This window comes from Oryctolagus cuniculus, chromosome X, assembly GCF_964237555.1.
Source record: "Oryctolagus cuniculus chromosome X, mOryCun1.1, whole genome shotgun sequence".
NCBI classification, from domain to species: Eukaryota; Metazoa; Chordata; class Mammalia; order Lagomorpha; family Leporidae; genus Oryctolagus; species Oryctolagus cuniculus.
The window spans coordinates 32,149,604-32,172,729 of NC_091453.1; the positions used below are offsets into that span (position 1 = coordinate 32,149,604).

Genomic DNA, 23,126 nt, shown 5'->3' on the forward strand with positions numbered 1-23,126 from the left:
TCAAAAATCTTTTGCCATGAGTTTTGAAGACTATTTTAAAACTGAATTTCTTTAAGCATTTAAATCAGGAGTCAGCAAAAACTTTCCCCTGAAATAGACCAGAAAGTAAACAGGTTAGGCTTTATGGGCCCTGTGATCTCTGTGGTAACTCCTCAGCCCCTTGGTGTAGCATGATAGCCACCACAGACGATATGCAAATGAATGAGCCTAGTGTATGTCAGTAAGATGTTAATTTACAAAAAATAGGCAGTGGGCTGGATTTGGTGCAGGGGCCGGCTGCAGTTTGCCAACCCCTGGTCTAAAGGACGCTGAAGAGGAACAGCTTCTGTACAGAAAAGCGCCTCTCACTGGGGGGAAAAAAACAGACTAGGAATAGGATCAGAAAGTACAAAACAAAATGAGCTCAGCGTTAATCTTTTTATTTTGAGTTTTATAAAAAAACAAAACAAAACAAAAACAAGGCTTCAAGAAAACATGTTAAATATCAGTAAAGGGCTGGGAAACATGTGGCTAGCTGTACAATAGCAATCTAAACATAGACACAAGGCAAACATTAAGTAAAATGCTAGGGGAAAGATAGCACTTTGGGGGCCTACTGCAGTTTTCCTTATTGCACATAAAAGTTGCAGATGATTCCAAGTCTTCAATTTTTCACAGTTACAACATACTTAACGTCGTTTTATATAACATGTTTATTTATATAACATGCTATAATGTTAATTGTATAAAAACCACCAGTTTGCTACTGCTGAGTGGAAATAAAAGAAAAAATCCCTCCCCCCAAATTACCGTATGTATGCTCTCTATAAAAAGTTCCCCAGAAGGTCACATCATTCCATGTTAAATTTACCCTATTCTATTTTTAAAAATTGCATTTCAGCTAGTAAATGAATCTTGGTGACCTTCCCATTGAATCATTTTAATGGGCATAGTAAATCTTCCCAAGTAAGAAGTACCAGACATATTTATTTATGTAAAAATGAAAAAAAGACAGGAGGAGCTGACCCTACTCACACTGTGAATGAGTGATTTCAGTGGTACATCCCAAACCCATAGACTTAACACCCACATAAGCGAAAAGCATTCCTCTGCTTCTCCAAAGCCCACAGCTGGAACAATCACAATGACAGTCAGCCCCCAAATGTCCAGTCGGTCACCCAATAGCACCTGCATCCTGACTATTTAAAAAGTGCTTTGAGATATCAGATGTGGATTTCTGCAGACTGTCTACAAGTCCTTTTTTATCTGAGTTTCTCTGACACATACAGGCTCAGACAATTTTTCCACAGGCCAAGAGTTGAACATGACATTGGTCATTCTGTTAAAGCCTTTCTCAAGGTGGCCATGGGAATGAGAGGGTGACCTCTGCTGTGTGCTCTCATATCTGCCTCAGGCCTTTTTAAATGGAGGTGGTGCAGCAGGCAGACTTTCCTTCTCATCTTCTCCAAGGCTTGAGTGGCAGAAAACTCACTGCCTGTGGTTCCATATGGGCCATGGTCATAGTACAAATATACCCTGCTTATGAAAAGGAAACTAACATTGAAACTTTGGTTTTGTTCTTTACAATTTTTGCTAGCACTGGGTGACAAGGCATTTTTATTAATTTTAAAATGTTCTAGAAATCAAGATTGGGGGGAAAGGGTCTATTTCTAGATCTTGTTTTGAAAGGACTGTCAAAGAGTCTACTTGCTTTTCCTGGTTAGACACTAGTATTGATTTCGACAGTATTTTCTCTATATGTTGCTCTCATTAGGCTTTAAATACAGATAAAGTCCTTTCAGGTATCAAAGTGATAAAAGCAGCATTCAGATGGGTTGTTTCTAACCATAACTCTTGGCCACTAGATTCCTTCAACTGCATCAGAATGCAATAACTGACACTGGCAAGCCAGATTCTCCCTTAAAGAGACCATAACTCAACGATCCCAGTCTAACCTATCGGCCAAACTTGTTCCTATACTAACTAATCTATAGAACCAACATCAAAAGGCGGGCGTGAAACTTGTCAAGCTCCCCACTTCCGAAGTGGAATAAGAAGTCAGATACTCATTGGGTCAGCAAGCTTACTTGCCAGGAGCCCTCATTCCAGCTTATATTTATAGCAGAGGTTGGAATCAGCCCCCTGATACACCTTTTAGAACTCTCAGTGGGTACACAATACGATTGCAAGTGGATGATTTTCACCTCTGATGAGTCACTCAACTACCCTAAGGCTCATCTTCCCTAAGTGCATCAGTGGGTGGTGGTTCTACATTTGGAAATCACAGGTTCACATTAAAAATCTGACATGATTACATTAACTTCCACTGAAGACAGAAACAGAGAGAGATGGTGAGGGGGTGACATGGAAATAGACCTCTATTTTGGAAGAAAGTTAGTTCATTGCCCAGGACTGAGATGTCCATGAATAGCTAAGGTCTTGCATGTTTTCTAAAGGGATGTCATTGGCCAACCAAATCACAGAGGACATTTTTGGGGCTAGAGAACACAGCCTAAATTTAGAGCTCCTTGCTGTCTGCTCGATGAGACGTTTGATATCACAGTGTGATTTTTGGCTTCAAGGCATCAATGCTTATCTATATGGTCACCCCAGTGAGTACTCTAGATTATTAGAGTCTGTATGCCTTTCCTGGGCTTGTTTCCTCGGAAGAAATGCAGCCTCATTTAAACCTCAAAGTTCCTTCTCTAGGAAAATTGAGGCTTCCTGAAAGTTACCAAAAAGTGTATGAAAAAGCAATGGCAGGAGGCTTCACCCTAAAGTTTGCATCTTCTTAATTATCTGCTAGTGCTACCATATGACAGCAAAATGCGCACAGTCTTCCACTCTGCTCTAGCAGTACATGCGCCCACCCTTATTCTGATGAATCCAATGCAGATTCAGGCATGGGGACAAGTCAACGAAAGTTTAAATGCATAGGGGACTATTAATTTCATTCCAGATTAAATTTCAAAGACAATTTCCCAGAGTACTTTTGGTATATAATTAGCAGCTCAGTTAAGATAAAAATCCCCCTTTCTTTCCCATAAATGGGAATGAAGATTTCAGGTTTTAAATCCTACCTCTACATAAGTCACCTTGTCTGTCTTGAGGCTCTAAGGTTTACAAAAGTGACCTTTTTAGTAGCACTGTATGGAATACATTCTTGGGTTCTGCAAAGGCTAGCATGAAGTGCTCACAGCAGCGTAGACTGTCTTATGAATCCATACTCAGTTTTTTCTACAGGGCTAGAAATCTAAGAGAAACCTTACCTGGCTAGACCACTCTTAAATAAGGTTCTCATTAGCTCTAGGCTAATGGCTTTCTACTCCTGATGTTCCAGCATAAAGTATAGATGTCAGGTCCCACCACAAAAGTTACTGAATCCAAATCTCTGAGGATATGGCCCTTACTCTTGGGGGCGGGGCGTGGGGGAGGACTAGCCAAGTGACCCGACTATACAACCAATTGGATGTTCTCTGCTCCAGCACATCTGACTGCTGAACTGTTGCCTCCCTCAACTTGGATGAACAAGTATGTATATAAGATGATTTGAGTTTACTCAATCATCACCCAGCAGTTTCAATTTGGTCTTTTGTCAAACTGACAGCACATGGCCCTGAACTGGATGGTTTCTGGGCTTTGTGATCCCCTACTTGTCTCCATGCAGCCTAGGCATAATGCTTCTAGAAAATGGAACCATTTTCATGAAGGAATTCACCTTCCTAGGACCCCTGGTAAGGTCAAAGTCATTCTCCACATCTTGCAAACAAAAATTAGGACAAGAGTTCGAAGTGACTTACTTTGACCCACGGAATAAATGACCCAATAATTAATTACAGCCATAGTTTTGGCCTTGACCAGTCTCTATTTGCTTATATTTAAATTAATCAGAATAAAATGTTTGCAGTGAAGACCACAAGACCCTTTGGGGGAAAACACAATAATCTATGGATTGACCTAAGACGAGAATGGGACACTGTCATTATTTTTCTTCCCCAAGAAGGTGATTTTTTATAATCTGCTGAAAGCTTCCTATAAAACCAAAATGACACCAAGGCTTTGAGATGAATGAAGATGGTGACCCTACCAGGATGGCTCTTTGCAAGAACCATCTCCAGGGCTTTCCTGCTAGCTTTGCCCTCCAAAACTAATAACGTAAGAGATATGCAAGGTTATAATTTATAGAGAGCCAAATAGCTTATCCCTCCAGCTCTGCACGCAAGCAAGCCTCACCTTTTAAGTGGATGGCATGACTGGTTATTTCTGAGATAATTCAAGGAAAACTCTTGTGCTGGCTCTGGCCTGGGCACTCACACACATTTGTAGCCTCCTGCCAAGCCTGGTAGCTACTGTCTACAGTCTGTTCCTAAGAAACAAGAGCTTCCCTTCCTGGTGCTAAGAAAAGTTCTTTCTCTGGCTTTGGCCCTTAGATCTTCTTAAATCCTTCACTAACCCTATAACCATGATGCAACATGGCTTAGGTATGTTGTTTAGCTATTTTCAAATTTACAAAGCCCACACATATGGCCATAAACTCAAAATGAACTTAACATAGAAAGAGTGAATAAAATCTATCCAGTTGTGTTATACTGAACCATAGGAAATTGCCATTCCTGACTTCCAAAAATAGGTTGACTATCAGTAATTTCATATGGCTCAACCTAATTAAATATATCTTTCCTGATCTGCACAAATGATCAGTTCAAACACAAAATTGTAAAGCAATGTCTTATTTAAAAAGGAACCATTACAAATGTGAGTTAAGAAGGTTAAAGGACGGGTTTCATCACAGGCATACTGGACTGAGAAAACTATTTTATCTGGCGTAAGGAGAAAAACGCCCACATGTTATGAAAGCATGTTGTAGAAATTGTGTTGCCAAAAATGCTAGTATTTAAGCACAGAGACATGGAGGAAAACCTCAGAATTTTCCCAAGAATTCTTTCAGTATTTCACCTGCTACAGGTGTGGGCAGGTGGAATAGTTCACCCAGAAAGACCCAAAGTAAAAATCTAAGTTTCAAACCATTGCCACACATTAAGCTGATGAAACCGCTTCCTCAGATGCCAAGAAAATGATCTTTCTCTTTTTGGCAACTCAGCGTCGTAAAGATACCCGGATCCTTAATCTTCTAGATGATAGAATCTTCCACTGGGTTGAATAATGCTTAAAGTTCCATTGACTTGTGTCTGGTTCCTCAGGTGGCCGTGAATGTCAGCTCAAAGTTTGGGATCTGACTCAGTCTTTGGACTACTCTCTTGTATTTTCTTATTTTCTTTTTGTTTTTTCTTTTTCTTTTCTTTTTTTTTTTTTGCACTGAGATTACTCTTTCCCTCTGAATACTAGTTGATTGCCTTTTAGGTTTTTTGTTGACTTCTCCTTTCCAGATAAAAGCATCCTACACATTTTGGTGTTATTTTGAAATCCCAGTAGACACTTCAGTCCTAGTAATCATTTCCCAGGCAGTAGCTGTCAAAAGTTGAGTGAGTTTTGTAATGACATCATCATCAGTTTTTAAATACCTCCTTGTCCTCAGATTAATTAAAACAAAAACAGTGTGATGCTATTTGCCTTTGGTTTTAAACATTTCAATAACTTTTTCTTTATGGAAATTTCTAGATAAAGAATTATAATTCTTTCCCTCATGTTGGATGTTCATGGATATATATTCTCTTCAGTCTAGAAGAAACACAAGTAACATAAAAAGTCAAGAATCTTGATATGAATGAGGATGTAGTCATGTGGCCTTCGTCACTGGCATCTCCACTCAAATTGCTTTTCCATGTTTTCTGTCCCATGTAACACCAGATTTCCATCGTCCTACAGGGTCCAATTTTATATGCCTTCCTTTGCAATCTTTCTTCTAGCCTGTTCTCCCCTAACTTGCTATTCTTAGTGCCAGCTAGCCTAGCACTGCTGTGTCTGGAGATGACGTCTCTGAGGGAGGAGTCCCCAGCGCCTGCCCCACCTTCTTCAGATGCTGCAGGCGAATGAACTGAGAGACCATTAAAGCATGCTATGTTTGTGTTTAACTCTGAAACAGCGCACTACTAGGTAAAAAAGTAGGAATAGGGCTGTGTTTGTCTTAATTTAGAGACACTTTAGCTTCACCATCTGTGTCTTGGGATGAATTTGAAGTAAGATAGTTTCAGACCCCAGTAAAAACAGAAGCGTTATTTCTATCCAGTCAATGCCCCAACCTCAAACACCACAGGAGCTTGTGGCCATCCTCACCCCACTAGGGGCTTACCCCATTGCTTCCAGGTTTGGGGGAATGTCACGCATTATCCCCCATTGGAAACACCAGGCGGGTGCCCCGGCTCGAAACCTTCTGGTCACCCATTCCCAGGTCTCGCTCCAGCACTTCCTCAGAGCTGCTCTTTGTTCTCCGGCCCTCCAGACTTGTAGAGGCTGTGTGGGAGCCTGAGGAACCGTTCGCAGTCACTGTGCTGTCCCCGTAGGTCAAGGTGAGGTCACCCTCGGTCAGGATGAAATCCGAGTCCTCCTCTCTCAGCGGCTCTTGGTTCTGAAAAGTACAACCAACAACAAAAATGGGAGACTGATATCTTCCAGTGTCGGCGCCAACCCCTCATCTGGAAACTGGGGCTGGTGAAATCTGTCTTGAGCCACTAGCATGGTATCTAGATGATACCATGATGAACTGTAGAGTTCGGGGCAAGGCACCCTTGCCAGGACATAAAATATAAGCAAGAGTTCTGCTAATGTGCCCGGGAAAGCAACAGAAAATGGCCCATGTATTTGGGCCCCTGACACCCAAAGAGACCCAGATGAAGTTCCATGCTCCTGGCTTAGCCCTGGCTCATCCCTGGCAGTTGCAGCCATTTGGAGAGTGAACCAGCAGATGGAAGCTCTCTCGCTTGCGCTCTCTCTCTCTCTCTCTCTCTCACTGCCTTTCAAGTAAAATAAATAAATCTTTAAAAAATGATTTAAAATATCTGACTGCTCCTTGTTAGTGACAAAGGAAGAAGCAAGACCAGTCTGGAGTTCCAGCTTCCTGTCCCGCAAAGCAAGGAAGGCATCAGGTCACTGGGCAAATGCTGCCAGTTGGCTTTAGGGACTGTCTTTCCTGAGTGAATCTCCTGGGCCAGCCCAGTACCTACACACACCATCCTGAACGGCATTTACATGTCAATTGAAGGAGGAAGGCAAGCCATAATTAGGACTTCCTCTGTTTCCCTCTGCTGTCCCCCAAACCCTGACAGGAAGCCTTCTCCATGTGGATGAAACAAGTGAGAGGGCAAGTACCTTTTAATTGAGCACCTATTATATGCCTGCCAGGATTTCAGAGTTCTCGCTTGATCCGCAGCCCTCCCCCATGAAGGGTGTGAACACACATCTGGAGGACTTGAAACCTGAACTAAGAGAATGTGTGGGATGTGATTGAAATCCCCCAGTGGCTGAGAGGCAGAGTTAGAACGCGTGCTGCCTCTGGGCTGGTTTTCCCCACAGAAGGGCTACGCACAATCACTGGGTCAGGACAAGGACTGGAATGGTGTTCTCACACTAGGCAGTGGTTACGGTAAACAGACGAGGCATCAGCAATGTGAAAGCCACTTGAAACTACGACACGGTGGGCAGAGTGTTAGGAAGCAGCGGGAGGCCAGACAGAACCTTCCGCCCTCCAGTGAGTTTAGCCAGCGAACCAAGGGAGGGCTGCCACCTCACGCCCCTGCTGCACTGACTTGTGCCACCCACTGTGAACCTCTTTTCTCCAAAGGCAAACACATAGTGTCAAAACACTATAGTGTCTCCTGTCAACTCCGCAAAGCTCATCAGAAGTCCTGTACCTCTACACACAGAGGCCTCAGGGCCTCTGCTTAGCCCATGGCCTGCTGCCACAATTTCCCACAATCCGTGCCTTGGCTCCCCAGCAAGATGACAAACCACCACAGGGCAGTGGCTCTCTCCTCTCCCAGGCGTCCTCGTAGTAAATGCACATGGGGAGGGAGGATTCCTGAGCTGGGTTTCCCTGATTTTTCCTCTCGTGGCCCATCTCTGTGCTCTTCCCGTGACAAGCACATGCTTGTTTTCTGCATTGTTTCTCAGTGATGTCGACTGCTCCACAAGCAATCCACAGTGTGACTCTGCTTAACCAGTGCTCCAGCATTCTTAGCAGACAACACACACAAGCCCTCTCCCTGTATACCTCACATCTCCCCGCTGGAACGCGGCCAAGGGGCAGGTGCACAGCGAAATAAAGGCCCTGTACTCACACAGGTAGAGCACAATTTTACAACTCACCCCTCACTCCCAAACTGCCTTCTCTTCGTGAGTGTTTCGAGAGGCCTCAAACGCCATGTGCACCGTGACAGTTTCCTTAACAATAGATGACATGATGTGCCCCATCCCATCTGAGTTTCCAACTCCCGCACGTGCTCCTTCCCTGTCCTAGCACGCCCCAGTTCCCCTGTTCAGACATGTGCTAAGTTATCTTTTCGTTCATCTCGGTCAAGATATCGCTTGCAGCGCTCTTAGCTCCTCATTTTCAGGGAGACAGTCCTGGCACGTAAAATACTGCTTCAAGGTTTGGAGCCATCGAGGGACAGATGAACACCTGCACGTGAGGGTCATTCTGTCAATGGAAGGAAGCCCACCACCGCACCCTGGGCGTGCCCTCCAGCATGGCCTGCTCTGATTCCTCATAGAGAGCAGCGTGAAATCAATTCACGCCCTTAGATTCTAGATGTGAGGATCACTGGGTCAACACAGGCCGGGTAAGCAGCAGGTCTTCATAATTATATAAGGGTACGTCCAAAGGTTCTTGGAAAATGGAATTACAAGATGTGGTTTTTGATGCAAAAATGTTGAAATCCATGCACAGGTTTTTTTTGCAAAAACAAATTTCCACAAACTTTTTGAATACCCTGCATATGCATCATGGATTTTAAAATGTTTCTGTACCAAAATAAACTTATCTTTACAAAATTCTTAAAATGTATTTGAGAGGGGCGGAAGGGAGGGGTTGACCTTCCCATCCGCTAGTTCACTCCCCAAATGCCCCTAATGGCCCAGGTTATCTGAAGTCCTATACCCTCTAGAGACAGAACCTTCTCCATCTAGGACCCCCTCGTGGGCTGGAACTGAAGCTAGGAGCTGGGAGTGCTATCTGGGCCTCCCACAGGGCGGAAGGAACATGATCACTTAAGCCATCACCACTGCTTCCCAGGGTCTGCATTAGCAGGAGGCTGGAGTTAGGGGCTGGAGCTGAGTACCAAATCCTGGCACTCTGATGTGCGATGTAGCCATCTTAACTGGCATCTCCACTAGGCTAAGTGCCAGTCCTAAGCGTATCTTGTAATTCCATTTTCCATGAATGTTTTAAAGTACCCTTGTGTAACTAGCTTGTGTACAATGCAATGCAATGACCCTGAAAAGCCCCACAGACAATAGTGTGTGGGAATGAGTATATTTTAAATAACCAGAGGTCATTCTAATAAGTGGAAGAACATTACTTTCTAGGTGGCTACTAAACCTAAGTGGCTTAGAGTTGGTAGAAATAATGAATGATGAACATTTCAGCTATCTCCAAATAAACCTGGCAATGTACAAGATGCCCCACAGGTGATGGGTATGAACCACACAAGTGACAGCCAGCCATGGGCACTGCCCAATCTGAGACTCCTGCCCAGCATTCAACTCTGCAGTTGAACCCTTCTACCTCTCTCACATCTGGGTTCTTCCCTCAATCATTTAGAAAAGACCCTTTGCTCCCACATCTCAGCAGCAGGTCTGGAGCCGGTTGAGACCCTGAGTAGGGTTCTAGCTTCCAACAGCAGCAGCAACATCAACGGCAGCATTGAGGGTGGTTCTCAGTTAGCTGTTGGCAGTCCATAGCCCAAACATGATCCCAGAAGCAAACCTTGAGTAGTCTCTTGAACTGGTGAGGGAAGCACTTTAAATCCAAGTGACTATCGGTTTTCTGAGTTTATGTAGAGGTCAGACATATCCAGATATCCCTGATTCTAGGAGCAAGGGACTTGTTAGTAAGCTTCAGATTAGATAAGGTCTTACTAGAGTCTTATAGTGGGTTAGTTGCTTTACAATTACACAGGCATGGAAAGAGACTTTCATTCAGATCCAAGATAGAAAGTTTTACAAATTGTTCAAAAGAGATGAGAGCTAGAAGGCAAAGAATCATGCCAACTTAAGACACAAAAGTGTAATCACTTGGCACTTCATTGGTGGTAGGAGCGGCAGTGTCTCTGATGATGACACATATCCAACTGGCCCATACTGCCATTGGAAACGAAGTCCCAACGGAACAAATCATTCAGCATGTGGGTCAAGACAGCTTCTCTCAAGTAAGCTTAAAGTAGCAGGAGGAGAAATTATAAAGCTAACTTTGCATGCGCTGCTTTATATCTGACAGAAAAGGGAACGATCATCAAGACTTCATGAGCTCTAGAGCCGTATGCAGACTTGGGGCCGGCGCCGTGGCTCACTTGGTTAATTGTCCTCCTGCGGCGCCGGCATCCCATATGGGCGCTGGGTTCTAGTCCCGGTTGCTCCTCTTTCAGTTCAGCTCTCTGCTGTGGCCCGGAAGGGCAGTGGAGGATGGCTCAAGTGCTTGAGCCCCTGTACCCACGTAGGAGACCAGGAGGAAGCACCTGGCTCCTGGCTTCGGATCGGCACAGCGCTACCCGTAGCGGCCATTTGGGGAGTGAACCAGCAGATGGAAAACAGATCTCTCTCTCTCTCTCTCTGTCTATAACTCTACCTGTCAAATAAAAAAAAAAAAGACTTCGTGAGCTCTAGAGCCATATGCAGACTTAACAAGTCCTTTTCTCCAGGATCTAATGGTTGTGTTCATGACAAGATGATCAGGACGGGTAGGAAAATCGGGGAGAAAGGAAGGCCTCCAACCTGTGCTCCTCCTTCCCTATGGGCAGCTGCTGGTTTTCCCCACCTCGCTGTCCTGTAACCACACCAGCAGCTCAACAGTCAGCCCTAAGTCTAAGATGCCCATCAGCATGGGTATTGTTTTAACACCGTGCTGAGTCTATTTCTAGAATTTGAAAATGCATAGAAAGCACCTGACTACAGTAACGTAAACAAACGGTTTACTAAAGGAATCTTTACCTTTGTAAGATGCTTGACAGTTCACAATACATCTTAATGTACCTTACCATCTGAAGTTCACAGCCAGCCTATCCTATCAAGCCCATTTTACAGATTAGAAACCCAAGGCACAGAGCACTTCAATAGTCCATCAGGGCTTACATTCCAGTCTAGTTTCTGATTCCAACTCCAGGATTCTTTCTACTAGACTACAGCTGCCAATGGGGAGCCAGCAACCCAGGGAATAGGTTTCTGCATCACCATGCAATATATAAGCATAGGCAGGCTGGCTATCTCTAATCATCGTATTGCAGAAGCCAAATGTGTGGATTTGGAGGCTTGAGTGCTATGAGGGTTCTTCTTCCATGGTAAGACCCTCCCTGGCCTGGTGAGCAGGCCACTTGACACGCTATACTTACGTCGTACACCTGGGGACTGGTCAGACAGCGAGCTAGCAAGCCACACCAGGCAGGCAGAGTGGTGGTCAGAGGGGGGCCGCTGTGAGTGAGGATGGGCTTCAAGTAACTTTAAGAAACGGGTTAAGGAAAAATGTCTCCAAAGAAATCACACATCTGACAAACCGTGTTTAAAAATACCAAAGAGTAAACCATCCAACACTGTACCCACAAAAAGTATCTTTTCTCCACTTTATAGTACAGTACAGGAAACCCGTGTAATGCACACCAGTCTGAGTCAAAGGTTAAACTCTCCTTTATCAGCCTTAAGTGCTAGCTGTTAACTCCCAGGTGAGTTTTGTCCCAATTTGTAGTGGAAAAGAATTCAAGGGGACTTAAGGAAATTCATGGAAAAATGGAATCAAAGGATAAGTTTATTTTGGTGCAAAAAATGTTTTGAAATCCTCATATAGCTTTTTTTTCATGGTACATGTTTTCCACGAACTTTGTGAAGACCGTTCTGGAGCCATTACTGCGGTGTAGCAGGTAAAGGCCCTGCCTGTGACTCTGGAATCCCATATGAACACCGGTTCAAGTCCCAGTTGCCCCATTTCTGATCCAGCTCCTTGCCGATGCACCTGGGAATGCAGTGGAAGATGGCCCAAGGATTTGGGAGACCAGGAAGAAGCTCCTGGCTCTTGGCTTTAGGGCTGGCCCAACCCCGGCTGTTGTTGCCATTTAGAGAGTGAACCAATGGATAGAAGATCTCTCTCTCTCTGCCTCTAACTCTGCCTTTCAAATGGATGAATAAATCTTTTAAAAAATAAAGAAAGAAAAGAATAGCTTTCAGAGTTGGTGGTTTGGGTTTCAATCAGTATCTCAGCTTTGATACACAACCTGTCCCTGCTTTGCAAACAGGAGAGAGGGGGCCTGTGGCCCTGGGTCCCCTGTGCCCTGCTCTCCGTAAGTATACTTGCTAAAGCCCTCCACAGGGCACACCGTGGAGACGTCCGAGTCAGACAGCACCTCTGAAGTAACCTGGGACTCCTACAAGGGAGGAAATGGAGTCGAGTCTTGGCCCAGTTATTCAGACCTCACTTCCCATACAGGGAGTTCGCTTCCTCACTGCCTGCTACTTCTCTCCCAGACTCTAAGAGATGGTTGTTCAGCCTTCCTGCTGTTGACATTTGGGGCCAGATCAGCCTTTGTTGCAAGGGGCTGTTCTGTGCACAGCAGATGTTGAGCAGCATCCCTGGCTTCTGTCCCCTAGATGCCAGTGGCACCTGTATGCCCCTTCTCAAGTTGTGATGATCACAAATGTCTCCCCACCTCCACCAAAAAAAAGCCGGTCAAATTTCCAACCCCCAGCCCCAAAGCAACTTTGCCCTCATTTGAGACTGCTGCTCTAATATGAAGCTCTCCTGATAGGCAGAGAACACCTGTGTGGGAAGCACCCCTACACTATGATAGAGCTGGGACCAGCTCTGAGACCTTATGCTCTCAGATGGTCACCTCGATACAGAGATGCCAAGAAACTTTCAAAGGAAGGCGAGGGGCCGGCACTGTGGTATAGCGGGTAAAGTTGCTGCCTGCAGTGCTGGTATCCCATATGGGCGCTGGTTCAAGACCTGGCTGCTCCACTTCTGATCCAGCTCTCTGCTATGGCCTGGAAAAGAAGTAAAAGATGGCCCAAGTCCTTGGGCCTCTGCACCTGCATGAGAGACCCAGAAAAAGCTCCTGGCTCCTGGCTCTGGATCAGCCCTGCTTTGGCCATTGTGGCCAATTGGGGAGTGAACTATCGGATGGAAGACCTCTCTCTCTCTCTCTCTGCCTCTCCTTCCCATGTAATTCTATCAAATAAATAAATAAATCTTTAAAAAAATAGTTTATCAAGAGAATTATTGAGTATCTTACTATATAAAGGATCTTTTTTTAATTTCCTTTTTACTATATTCACCAACCTTGGGTTGCAACAATCACAATTTTTCTCCAACATTGATTCCTTAAGTTCTCTTCTAGTGTTGGCATGGTGCTAAACTTTCTGGTATTTAACTGACAAGCAAAAGTTGTATATATTTATCATATTCAAAATGACGTTTTGAGATATGTATACATTATTAATTTTTTTATTTAATTTTTTTGACAGGCAGAGTGGACAGTGAGAGAGAGAGACAGAGAGAAAGGTCCTCCTTTGCCGTTGGTTCACCCTCCAATGGCCGCCGTGGCCGGCGCGCTGCGGCCAGCGCACCGCGCTGATCCGATGGCAGGAGCCAGGTACTTATCCTGGTCTCCCATGGGGTGCAGGGCCCAAGCACTTGGGCCATCCTCCACTGTACTCCTGGGCCACAGCAGAGAGCTGGCCTGGAAGAAGGGCAACCGGGACAGAATCTGGCGCCCCGACCGGGACTAGAACCCGGTGTGCCGGCGCCGCAAGGCGGAGGATTAGCCTAGTGAGCCGCGGCGCCGGCCGAGATACGTATACATTATTAAATGACTTAATAAAGCTACTTAACTTGCATTACTTCACATGGCTGGCATTTTGTGGTGAAAACACTTAAACTCCTCCAGCAATTTTTAAGTATACAATCATTTACATTTACATTTTCTGTATTCTTGCTCATCTGAAAGCCTCCCTCCTTAGTCTCTCATTTTTGATTTACAGTTTAGGTGTAGAATTCTAGGTTCACTTTTTTTTTAATCCTAGAACTTTGTAGACACTGTCCTATTGTATTATAATATCCAATTTTGTCAATGAGAAGTCTGAATCTTGTCCTTTGGAGTTTTCCTTTTTCCCTTTAGAAGTTTTTTTTTTATTTTAAAGAAAAATTAGAATGTCTTCTTTTTTAAAAAATATATTTATTTATTTGACAGGCTGAGTTACAGAGAAATAGAGGGAGCAATGGAGAGAGAGAGAGAGATCTTCCATCTGCTGGTTCACTCCCCAAATGGCCACAATGGCCAGGTTTGGGCCAGCCAAAGCCAGGAGCCAGGAGCTTCATCCAGGACTCCCACATGGGTACAGGGGCCCAAGTACTTGGGTCATCTTCTACTGCTTTGCCAGGCATATTGGCAGGGAGCTAGATCATAAGTAGAGCATCCAGGATTCAAATTGGTGCCCATATGGGATGCTGGCATCACAGGTGGCAGCTTAACCTGTTACACCACAACGCCAGCTCCCTGCAAGTCTTAAAGTTTCTCAGAAAGTATCCATTCATCTTACACATACTTTCTAGGATCTTGCATTCTGAAAGCAAATGTCTTTCTTAGCTAAGAGAATTTTTCTTCCATTATTTCTTTATTACTTCTTTTCCCCCACAGTCAACATACTTTCAGATCCTGTTAAATGATTTGCACTATGTGGATCTCACTGCTACATCTTGAAACTCTTCTCTTATATATCTCTGACTTTTTGCTCTAATTCTTGGAATTTTTGTTCTCAACTTTATTTTCTAGACCAACAATTGGATTTTCCCCAACGTCCAGTTGTTAAACTATCCATTAAATTTTGAAGTGTTGATTTCAGAAACTTTATTTTTCATTCCCAAGAACTCCCTCTTGTTTGGGTTACTCTTTTTTTCTAATAATCTGCTCTTATGTCATGACTAGAAAAGCTACATACTTAAGTTTCCCAAAGGAGTTTATTACAAAAATTAAAAAGTAAATATTCAAAATTATTTAACTACTTCTACACTCCCCACCATCATGTATTTAATTTGTCAGATCGTCAGGCAGATTGGGGACTCCTCCCTTGGCCAAAGTAGCAGGAATTACCCTGGGGAAAAATATCTTTGGTATTCTCAAGATTCGTTTCTCTACCAAGCTAGCTCCAGGTTCTGTTTCTATTTTCTTTAAAGTTCCAGGGCCTGGAGAGGAAATGAACAGCTACCAGTTGCCCTGCTGCCACAGGAAGTACCTCTTCAGTTGTTCCGGACAACATTCTTGAATAAATCACCTAGACTAGCTGGTCCAAATGGACAAGTTGCCAAAACACATATACTGTATAATTCATTTGGAAAACAGGTAAAACTACTTAAGTATTGTTAGAAATGAAGAGAGTGGTTACATTTGGGAAAAACGAAGAGGAGTAACAGTTACATCCTGCATTTCTTCATTTCTTGGCCAGTCTGATGTTAAAAGACTGTGTTTATTTTTTTTTTTATTTTTTTTTTGACAGGCAGAGTTAGACAGTGAGAGAGAGAGACAGAGAGAAAGGTCTTCCTTCTCTTGGTTCACCCCCAAATGGCTGCTATAGCCGGCGCCGCACTGATCCGAAGCCAGGAGCCAGGTGCTTCCTCCTGGTCTCCCATGCGGGTGCAGGCGCCCAACCACTTGGGCCACCCTCCACTGCCTTCCTGGGCCACAGCAGAGAGCTGGACTGGAAGAGGGGCGACCAGGACAGAATTCAGTGCCCCAACTGGGACTAGAACCCGGGGTGCCAGCGCCACAGGCGGAGGATTAGCCTAGTGAGCCGTGGCGCCGGCCAAGACTGTGTTTATTTGTGATAATTCACTGAGCACTTATGATTTGTGTACTTTAATATAAATTTTTAAACATTTTTGAAGACATCAATATCATATATAATAGGCTACCAGCCCATTTTATCGTTATGTCAATTTAAGAAACAACGAGGGTTTAATTTTTTGATTTTTTATTTTCACCTGAGACTAGGCGAATCTACTAGAATAGGTTCTATCCTGCATGCAGCCCAGTTATGTCCGTATCAGATCATGCAAGAGCAGACTTGGCCAAGTTCAAACAGGAATTATCCTCCCCACATGGATTAACTGTCGAAGATCTACTTCCCTTCTTGACTACAGCATGGTTCATTAGGTAATCCTAACTAATTCACCTAGGAAGACACAGGCCCCGTGATCACAAAGCCACAAAGCTCTCAAGAGCCACAGGAGTCTACCAGACTGTGGGTTGGCTACTCCTATGATATGTAAACATTCCTCCTGGCCAGAGAGAGGCTCACCAGCACCATCTGTGCTTGAATGATCAGTGCACATGTCCCAAGAGGGGACTGTCTCCACCTGGCCCAAGCACACTCATCAGAAGTCATTCCTCAACAGCTCAACGAGAGGATTTTATCACCAACATTTCACAAACATGGGGAATGCTGTTGAAAAGGATACTTGTGGTCAAAACTGTACCATAGCCTGAATATCCACGCACTCTCCTGTTTTGTCCGGTTCCCTCCAGCAGAATCTGGACCGTCCTAGGAACAAAGAAGAAGATAATATGATTAGGTGTCGAAAACGAATCTGGAAGAAGGGGAACAAAACTTCTTTTCTAAGCTGTAACTTTTATAGATCTAGAGCTCTAAGTCAAACATGCTGTATCACCAAGATTGCAAAGAATTATTAGAAGGTAATATTTTAGCAGAAATTAAGTAAACCCCAAATGCAGAAAAACCATCCCCAAAGAAAAAAAGATTTGATTGATGCAACCTAGTACAAAATTTCTTCTAGAATTTTTACTGTAATTTTCCACAAAGTGCCTTTTGGAAGGTTAATTACCCTAAGACAGTATAGCTCCTAACAGGTGAGAATTGACTTATAGAGGAAATTAGAGAAAGTTTCCATAAAATCAACTTTCCAGGAGCATGTTTGACCTAGCAGTTGAGACCCCACTTGGACACCTGCATCAAAGTGCTTGGGTTCAAGTTCAATCTCCACTCCAGATTCCAGCTTCCAGCTAATGCAGACACTGGGAGAGAGCAGATGATGGCTCAAGTACTTGGATCCCTACTACCTGCCTGGGAGATCTAGATCGAGTTTTGGGCCCTTGGCTTTAGCTTGGCCTGGGTCTAGCTGTTGTGGACATTTAAGGAGTGAAGCAGCAGAGTGGAGCACACTCTTTCAAACAAATAAAATATATACATAAAATTTTTAAAACCAAATTCCAGTATCCCTACCCCCAATCCTCTAAACTGGCCTAGGGGAACCATACTTTGTTGAGTCTCCTGACCAGTTAGTCAAGGGGTCTCTGTGGTCCTCACCCAGGTACCTACACCATTCTCCAAGAGGTCTGTAACTTGTTTCCCTACCAGCTTTGGAAAGATGGCACCAATAGGCAGGAGAAACAGAGCCAAAATTAGCAATCCTGTTACTTTATCAACCTTCAGGTAGTAAACTCCTTGTCTCTGTCTTGCGCCTTTCTGACTCAAACATCCCCATCATTTAATTTTCAAAATAACCTGCAAAATGAAACATTCATCTGAATATGTTCTGTGCTTGGAAATATGTTCTGTGCTTAGAAATATGTTCTGTGCTTGGTTTAAGAAATCAGCACAATGAATATAAAAACTTGGACTGACTGCAACAATTTGAGGGCAGGCCTGGGGCTCTATGTCACTGGGTAACAGGTTCTGAAAGTACAGACTGCTTGGGAAGTAATTTTAAAACAACATTCTCTTTAAATCCATAGGAGGGAGGCACCTCTGCAAGTGAGGGACAACTGATGATAATCAAATAAAACTAGGACCAAAATGACAAGTAGTTCTCAATCAGCGAATGTAAATTCTACCTGTAACAGCCACCTCAAGGCTTAATCAGAGATCTTTGAGAAGATGAGCATATAGACACTTTGAAAGAGGGCAGTTCGAGCAAGCACTATCAAAGTTCCTGCAGTTCCCAACAGCAAAGATTATTTTTAAAAACTGAGTCCCCAGGGAATATGAAGAATGTTTAGGACATTCTTATATGGAAATGGCTTAGTGAAATAGGCCTTTCTGTGGCTGAGGAAATATAAACAAGGAGAGACCCCAGAGATCAATTTTATTTTACATTTTTATAGATCGCATGGAAGAAAGAGGGCACAGAAATGTTTCCATTTGCTAATCCAATGAGAACTCCAGAAAGATTTCAAAATGCCACTTGACTGAGCAGAAAAGTAATAAATGACCTGACAAATAGCATTATGGGAAAATTAAATGGTTCTTTCAGAGTGATAGGCTCTAAGCTCTCAGTCTGAAGTGCCTGTAGAAATTTACGAAAGAAAAAAATGAGCAAAATGATAAAATATCCTCAGAAGGGATACTATAAACTATTAGAAACAATGCAAGTCCCCTAAAGTCAGATTATTCTACTCCTTCTGAGACAGGGGAGAGAGCAAGAAGATTAGGCAGGAATAGGTGAGCTGGAAGATTTTTTCTCACAATTTCTGCCTGATAACTCTACTTTCTTACCTATCAATCCAGTACGCCCACTTTTGCATGATGCACCTGTGTCTCAGATATCTGACACCAGAAAGGAGAGGGAGCCATGATGGCCAAGCTTGGAAGTCAAGCTCCAAATGGAGATACCATGAAATCTGCAGAAAGCCTCACACACACTAACCCCTACCCAAACTGCATCCCATCTGTATATTCAATTATGCACTGTCCCCTACACCATAAACGGAACTGTTACGTGTGGGAACGCCCCCCCCTCCCCCCCCGCCGCCACCTCTCTTTTGTATTTTTGGCTCTGACTCTTGCTTTTGGGTCCTTCTCTGGCCTCCTCCCACACTCTCATAGGCAACTCTCCAGCCCACTCGTGGCTGGTCTATCTCCGTGGGGGAGGGTGGCCCGTGCTCAGGCGTGAATGTGTGCTCACTCTCTCACTTTAAATCAATCCTGCTCTCACTTGTGCACCTTGCTTCTGTTTCTGCTTTGAATTCTTATCTCTGCAGAGGCAAGATCACAGGAGAAAAGTTTAGACACTTATTCCATAAGATTCCTTTTTAAAAATCAACAACAAATACAACCCCTACTCTGTCATCTTCTGCGAAGCCACAATGCACTTCCCATGCCCTGACATTGTTAAGTTCTTTCCATCGTACCCCAAGGAAGCTGCAAGAGAAGTTCAGGTTCCCCCAGCGGGACGATTACAATGAATAAAGCAAAGGAAGGGCTTCTGTTGGATGACAAACTACAAAAGGTCTTCTCAGGCTACAAAGAGATACGCCTGCAACCCACAAACAAGATAAAGTGACCTCCAATTCCACAGCAAATCCCAAAATGTAATCTAACAGGCAGCGCTTCAAGGCTGCAGGGGGTAAATCAGGACACATCAAACCTGTGGCTTTGTTAAAAGGCTGTTAAACAACTTCTTACCCCAAGAGATAGTGCCTGAAGCACAATCCCCGTACAGGAAGAACTTAGATAAATCCCTATGTAGTGGCTTTGGGGAGATCTGGGCAGCTCAGTGGAACAGAACTCATTTTTTTAAACTGACCCGGAAGATGACCAACAAGTGCTTAACCATAAGATTTGGGTTGCTATCACATCGCAAGGGCCCTTCCTATGGACTCCAAATGGCCCAGGGTCGGGCAGGGGTCACTGTAAGGGCCATCTGGGGCCTCCTTCCTGGCTGTACTCAGGGTATCTTAGATTTCTATTTCCATGCTTTCCATGGGAAAAGCAGGGACTTGCTCTCTCGTCACAGCCCTGCGCCAAACCTGCGTTCCCACCAGAAGAGTTTGCACACCATGTCTTTAGCTCAGGCTCATTTCTAGAGCCTAGAACATCCTTTCTTCCTCTCACTTTCTTCTATCCACAACACCTACCTGGTCAGCTCCCATTCATCTATCAAGGCTGGGCACAAGCTTGGCTTCCCTTAAAAATATTTCAAAAAGCAACAGAGCACTCCAAGAGATGTAGGTATGAATACCATAGGCACTCTTGATAGAATACCCAGATCCTGACTGTGCCATTGCCTTTCTGTGTGACTTTGGGCAAGTTAACTAACCTTTCTGTTTCCATGTCTTCATCTGTAAAATGGAGATATTAATATGTAGCCACCTTAAAGGGGCATTGTGGGGCTGTGCTATTCTGAAGTACTTATTTGGTCTTTCTTCTGGTTCCTGGCACAAAATTCCTAAAACCCTTGGAATTTCTCAAGTGATAGGGTGAAAGGAACATCTTTTGTTATCCATAATAAGCCTCTTTCAACCATTCTCTAGTTTTGAGTTTATGTTAATGAGGTGACTCAATGAGGAAGGGGCTGGTTGCCAGGGAAACCAATCATGTGCTTAGAGAGTTGCAACTTTCAGCCCCTTCCCTCAATTTCTGGGGAGGAAAGGGCTAGATGTTGAACTGATCACCAGTGTTCAATGACTCAACCATGCCTACATAACAGAGTCTCCATAAAAACCCTCAACCACAGCGTTGGGAAAGCTTCCAAGCTGGCAAATAAATGGAGGCATTGGGAGGGTAGCAAGCCCGGAAAAGGGCCTGGCAGCTCCAAACACACCCCCCAATCCGCATCCTTTGCTTCCATTTCACTCTGAGTCGCATTCTTTATAATAAACTGGTAATAGTAAGCAAAGCACTTTCTTAACTTCTGCAAACCATTCTAGCCAATTATGGTACCTGAGGAGGGAGTCATGGGAACCCCAACTCATAGTCAGAAATACAGATCACAAACCAGGACCTGCAACTGGCATGTGAAGCAGATGCAGTCTTGTGGGACTCAGTCCTTAGCTACTGGAATTTGAAGCTAACCCTGTGCAGGTAGTGTCAGAATTGAATTAAACTGTAGGTCACCCATTGGTGACCTGAAAAATCCCCCATACAAGGGTTCTTCAAAAAGTTCATGGAAAAACAGAATGTAAAAATGTTTATTGTGGTGCAAAAATTGTTGAAATCCATGCATACAAGAAGCCTGCAAAAAGTTCATGAAAAATGCACATTGTGAAAAAACTATGCACAGATTTAAAGCATTTTCTGCATCCAAATAAACAACTTTTAAGTCCATTTTCACAAACTTTTTGAGTACTCCTGTGTTTGGTGTTAGAAGTGTTGTGAAAGTTATAGAGAAAAAGAAAGGTTTTGCTTTTTTAGAGCATAAATGATTTGTAGATTTAAAGAACTTGCCACATTGTCTGACATGTGGTAAACACTCAACAAATACTGACTCTCATATTTCTTACTAGCTATGTGACCAATTTCATGCTGCTTAAATATTTGTGAAATATTTAGCACAATATCTGTCACACAGTTCAAGCTCATATTATTAATTCAGTTCATTTCCAAGGACTGGATATGTAATTTCCAGCACATATTTTCTGGGGGAAGAAACACAATATTAACATCATTTAACTATCTTGTGTGGCTTTTTACATGAGGAATTTCTAATCTTTTACTGATATTATTAATTGAGAGACACCTTCAAGAAAATAAATGCCATCAACCCTGCTTATTAGCATTTTTGGCATATGATAATGAGGGTCTATTTATTCTGCAATCATTGAGTACTTACTGTGTGCCAGGCACCATAATGGGTACTGAGAACACAAAGACAAGTGAGACTTAGCACCTGTCCCTTAAGGAGCACCCTGTCCACATGAGGAGGTAGACAGACAAATACACAGTCACAAAAGTAATGAAACAAAGCAAGTCAGAAAACTGAGGAGTGGTACATAGCTCTAATTTTGAAATAATTTTTCTAGAACTAATGAATAATCATGTCTACATAGAGTTGTATTTCATTCCCATTGTTACATAATGTTTAAAGTTTTTTTTTTTAAAGCCACGGTCACTACAGGGGTAGGCATTTGGCCTAGTGGTTAAGACACCACTTGGGATATCCACATTCAGAGCACCTGGGTTCAAGTCCTGGCCCTGCCCTGGGTTCCAGCTTTCAGCTTTCAGCTGATGTGTACCCTGGGAGGCAGAGGTGATGGCTCAAGTAGTTGGGTCCTTGCCAATCAAGTGAGAGACCTGGATGGGGTTCCTGGCTTCAGCATGACTCAGGCCCAGCTGTTGCCAGGCATTTGGGGAATGAGCCAGTGGATAGATAGAAGATTTCTCTGTGTGTCTATCCCTCTGCCTTTCAACTTAGAAAAAATAAATAAATAAAAATGTTCTAATCCTTCAAAAAGGAGGGGAAAAGATCATTACAATAAGACTAGTTTACTTTTTTCAGGGATGGGGTACATTACATTACATGGCAAAAGGGGCTTTGTGAGTGGGCTTAAGGTTATCCAAGTAGACCCAATACAATCACATGGGCCCTTAGAAGTGGACAAGGGGGGCAAAAGTCTTTGAGAGCTGCAGTGGAGGAGGGGCAGGAGAGATTCAGAGTGTGACAAGGACCTGCTGCACTACTGTTGACTTTGAAGATGGAGGTGGCTAGGTCAAGTGCCTACCCCTGTAATGATCTTGACTTAAAAAAAAAACTTCAAACATTATGTAAGAATGGATTGAAATATGACTCCATGTTGAGAACAACTCCTGGCCAACAGCTGTCAAGGACATGGGACTCAGTCTGACAAGCACAGCAAAGTGAATCCCACCAACAACCTGGACGAGCCTGCAAGTGACTGCTCCTCCACTGCCCAACCCTAGCCACACCTTGACTTTGGCCTTGAGAGACGTGAAGCAGAGAAACCAGCTGGGTTCATCGGATTTCTGAACTTCGGAACTGTCAGACGATAAAACTGCAGTGTTTTTAAGCCACTGTGTTTCCAGTTTGTGGCAAACTGTTACAAAAGCCCCAGAAAACTAATACAGAGCAGAAGAGTAAAGCACATGATGTCCCTTTGGTTGGATCATTTCCGTATCATTGGGATGATGGGCCTAAGATGTCTTTGCAGAGAGTAATGACAGGGTTTAAAAATAGGGTAGCAAGTCTCTGGCGGTGACACACTGAGTTTCCTTCCCTGTTTATAATGCCCTCTCCAGAGCTC

General features: G+C 43.7%; 1 protein-coding gene across 2 annotated transcripts in view; it reads right to left on the reverse strand.

Moving 5' to 3' along the window:
• Positions 1-5,242: 5,242 nt before the first annotated feature.
• Positions 5,243-23,126, reverse strand: part of SLC9A7 (solute carrier family 9 member A7) — a 167,024-nt gene continuing 149,140 nt past the window's right edge. For both annotated transcript variants that reach the window (XM_008272522.4, XM_008272523.4), the window contains 3 exons: positions 16,589-16,671; positions 11,478-11,583; positions 5,243-6,505 (listed from right to left, as the gene is read on the reverse strand). In XM_008272522.4, coding sequence (XP_008270744.2) covers positions 6,257-6,505; positions 11,478-11,583; positions 16,589-16,671 — 438 coding nt within the window. In that variant the 3' untranslated portion in view covers positions 5,243-6,256. The remainder of the gene's footprint in view (positions 6,506-11,477; positions 11,584-16,588; positions 16,672-23,126) is intronic.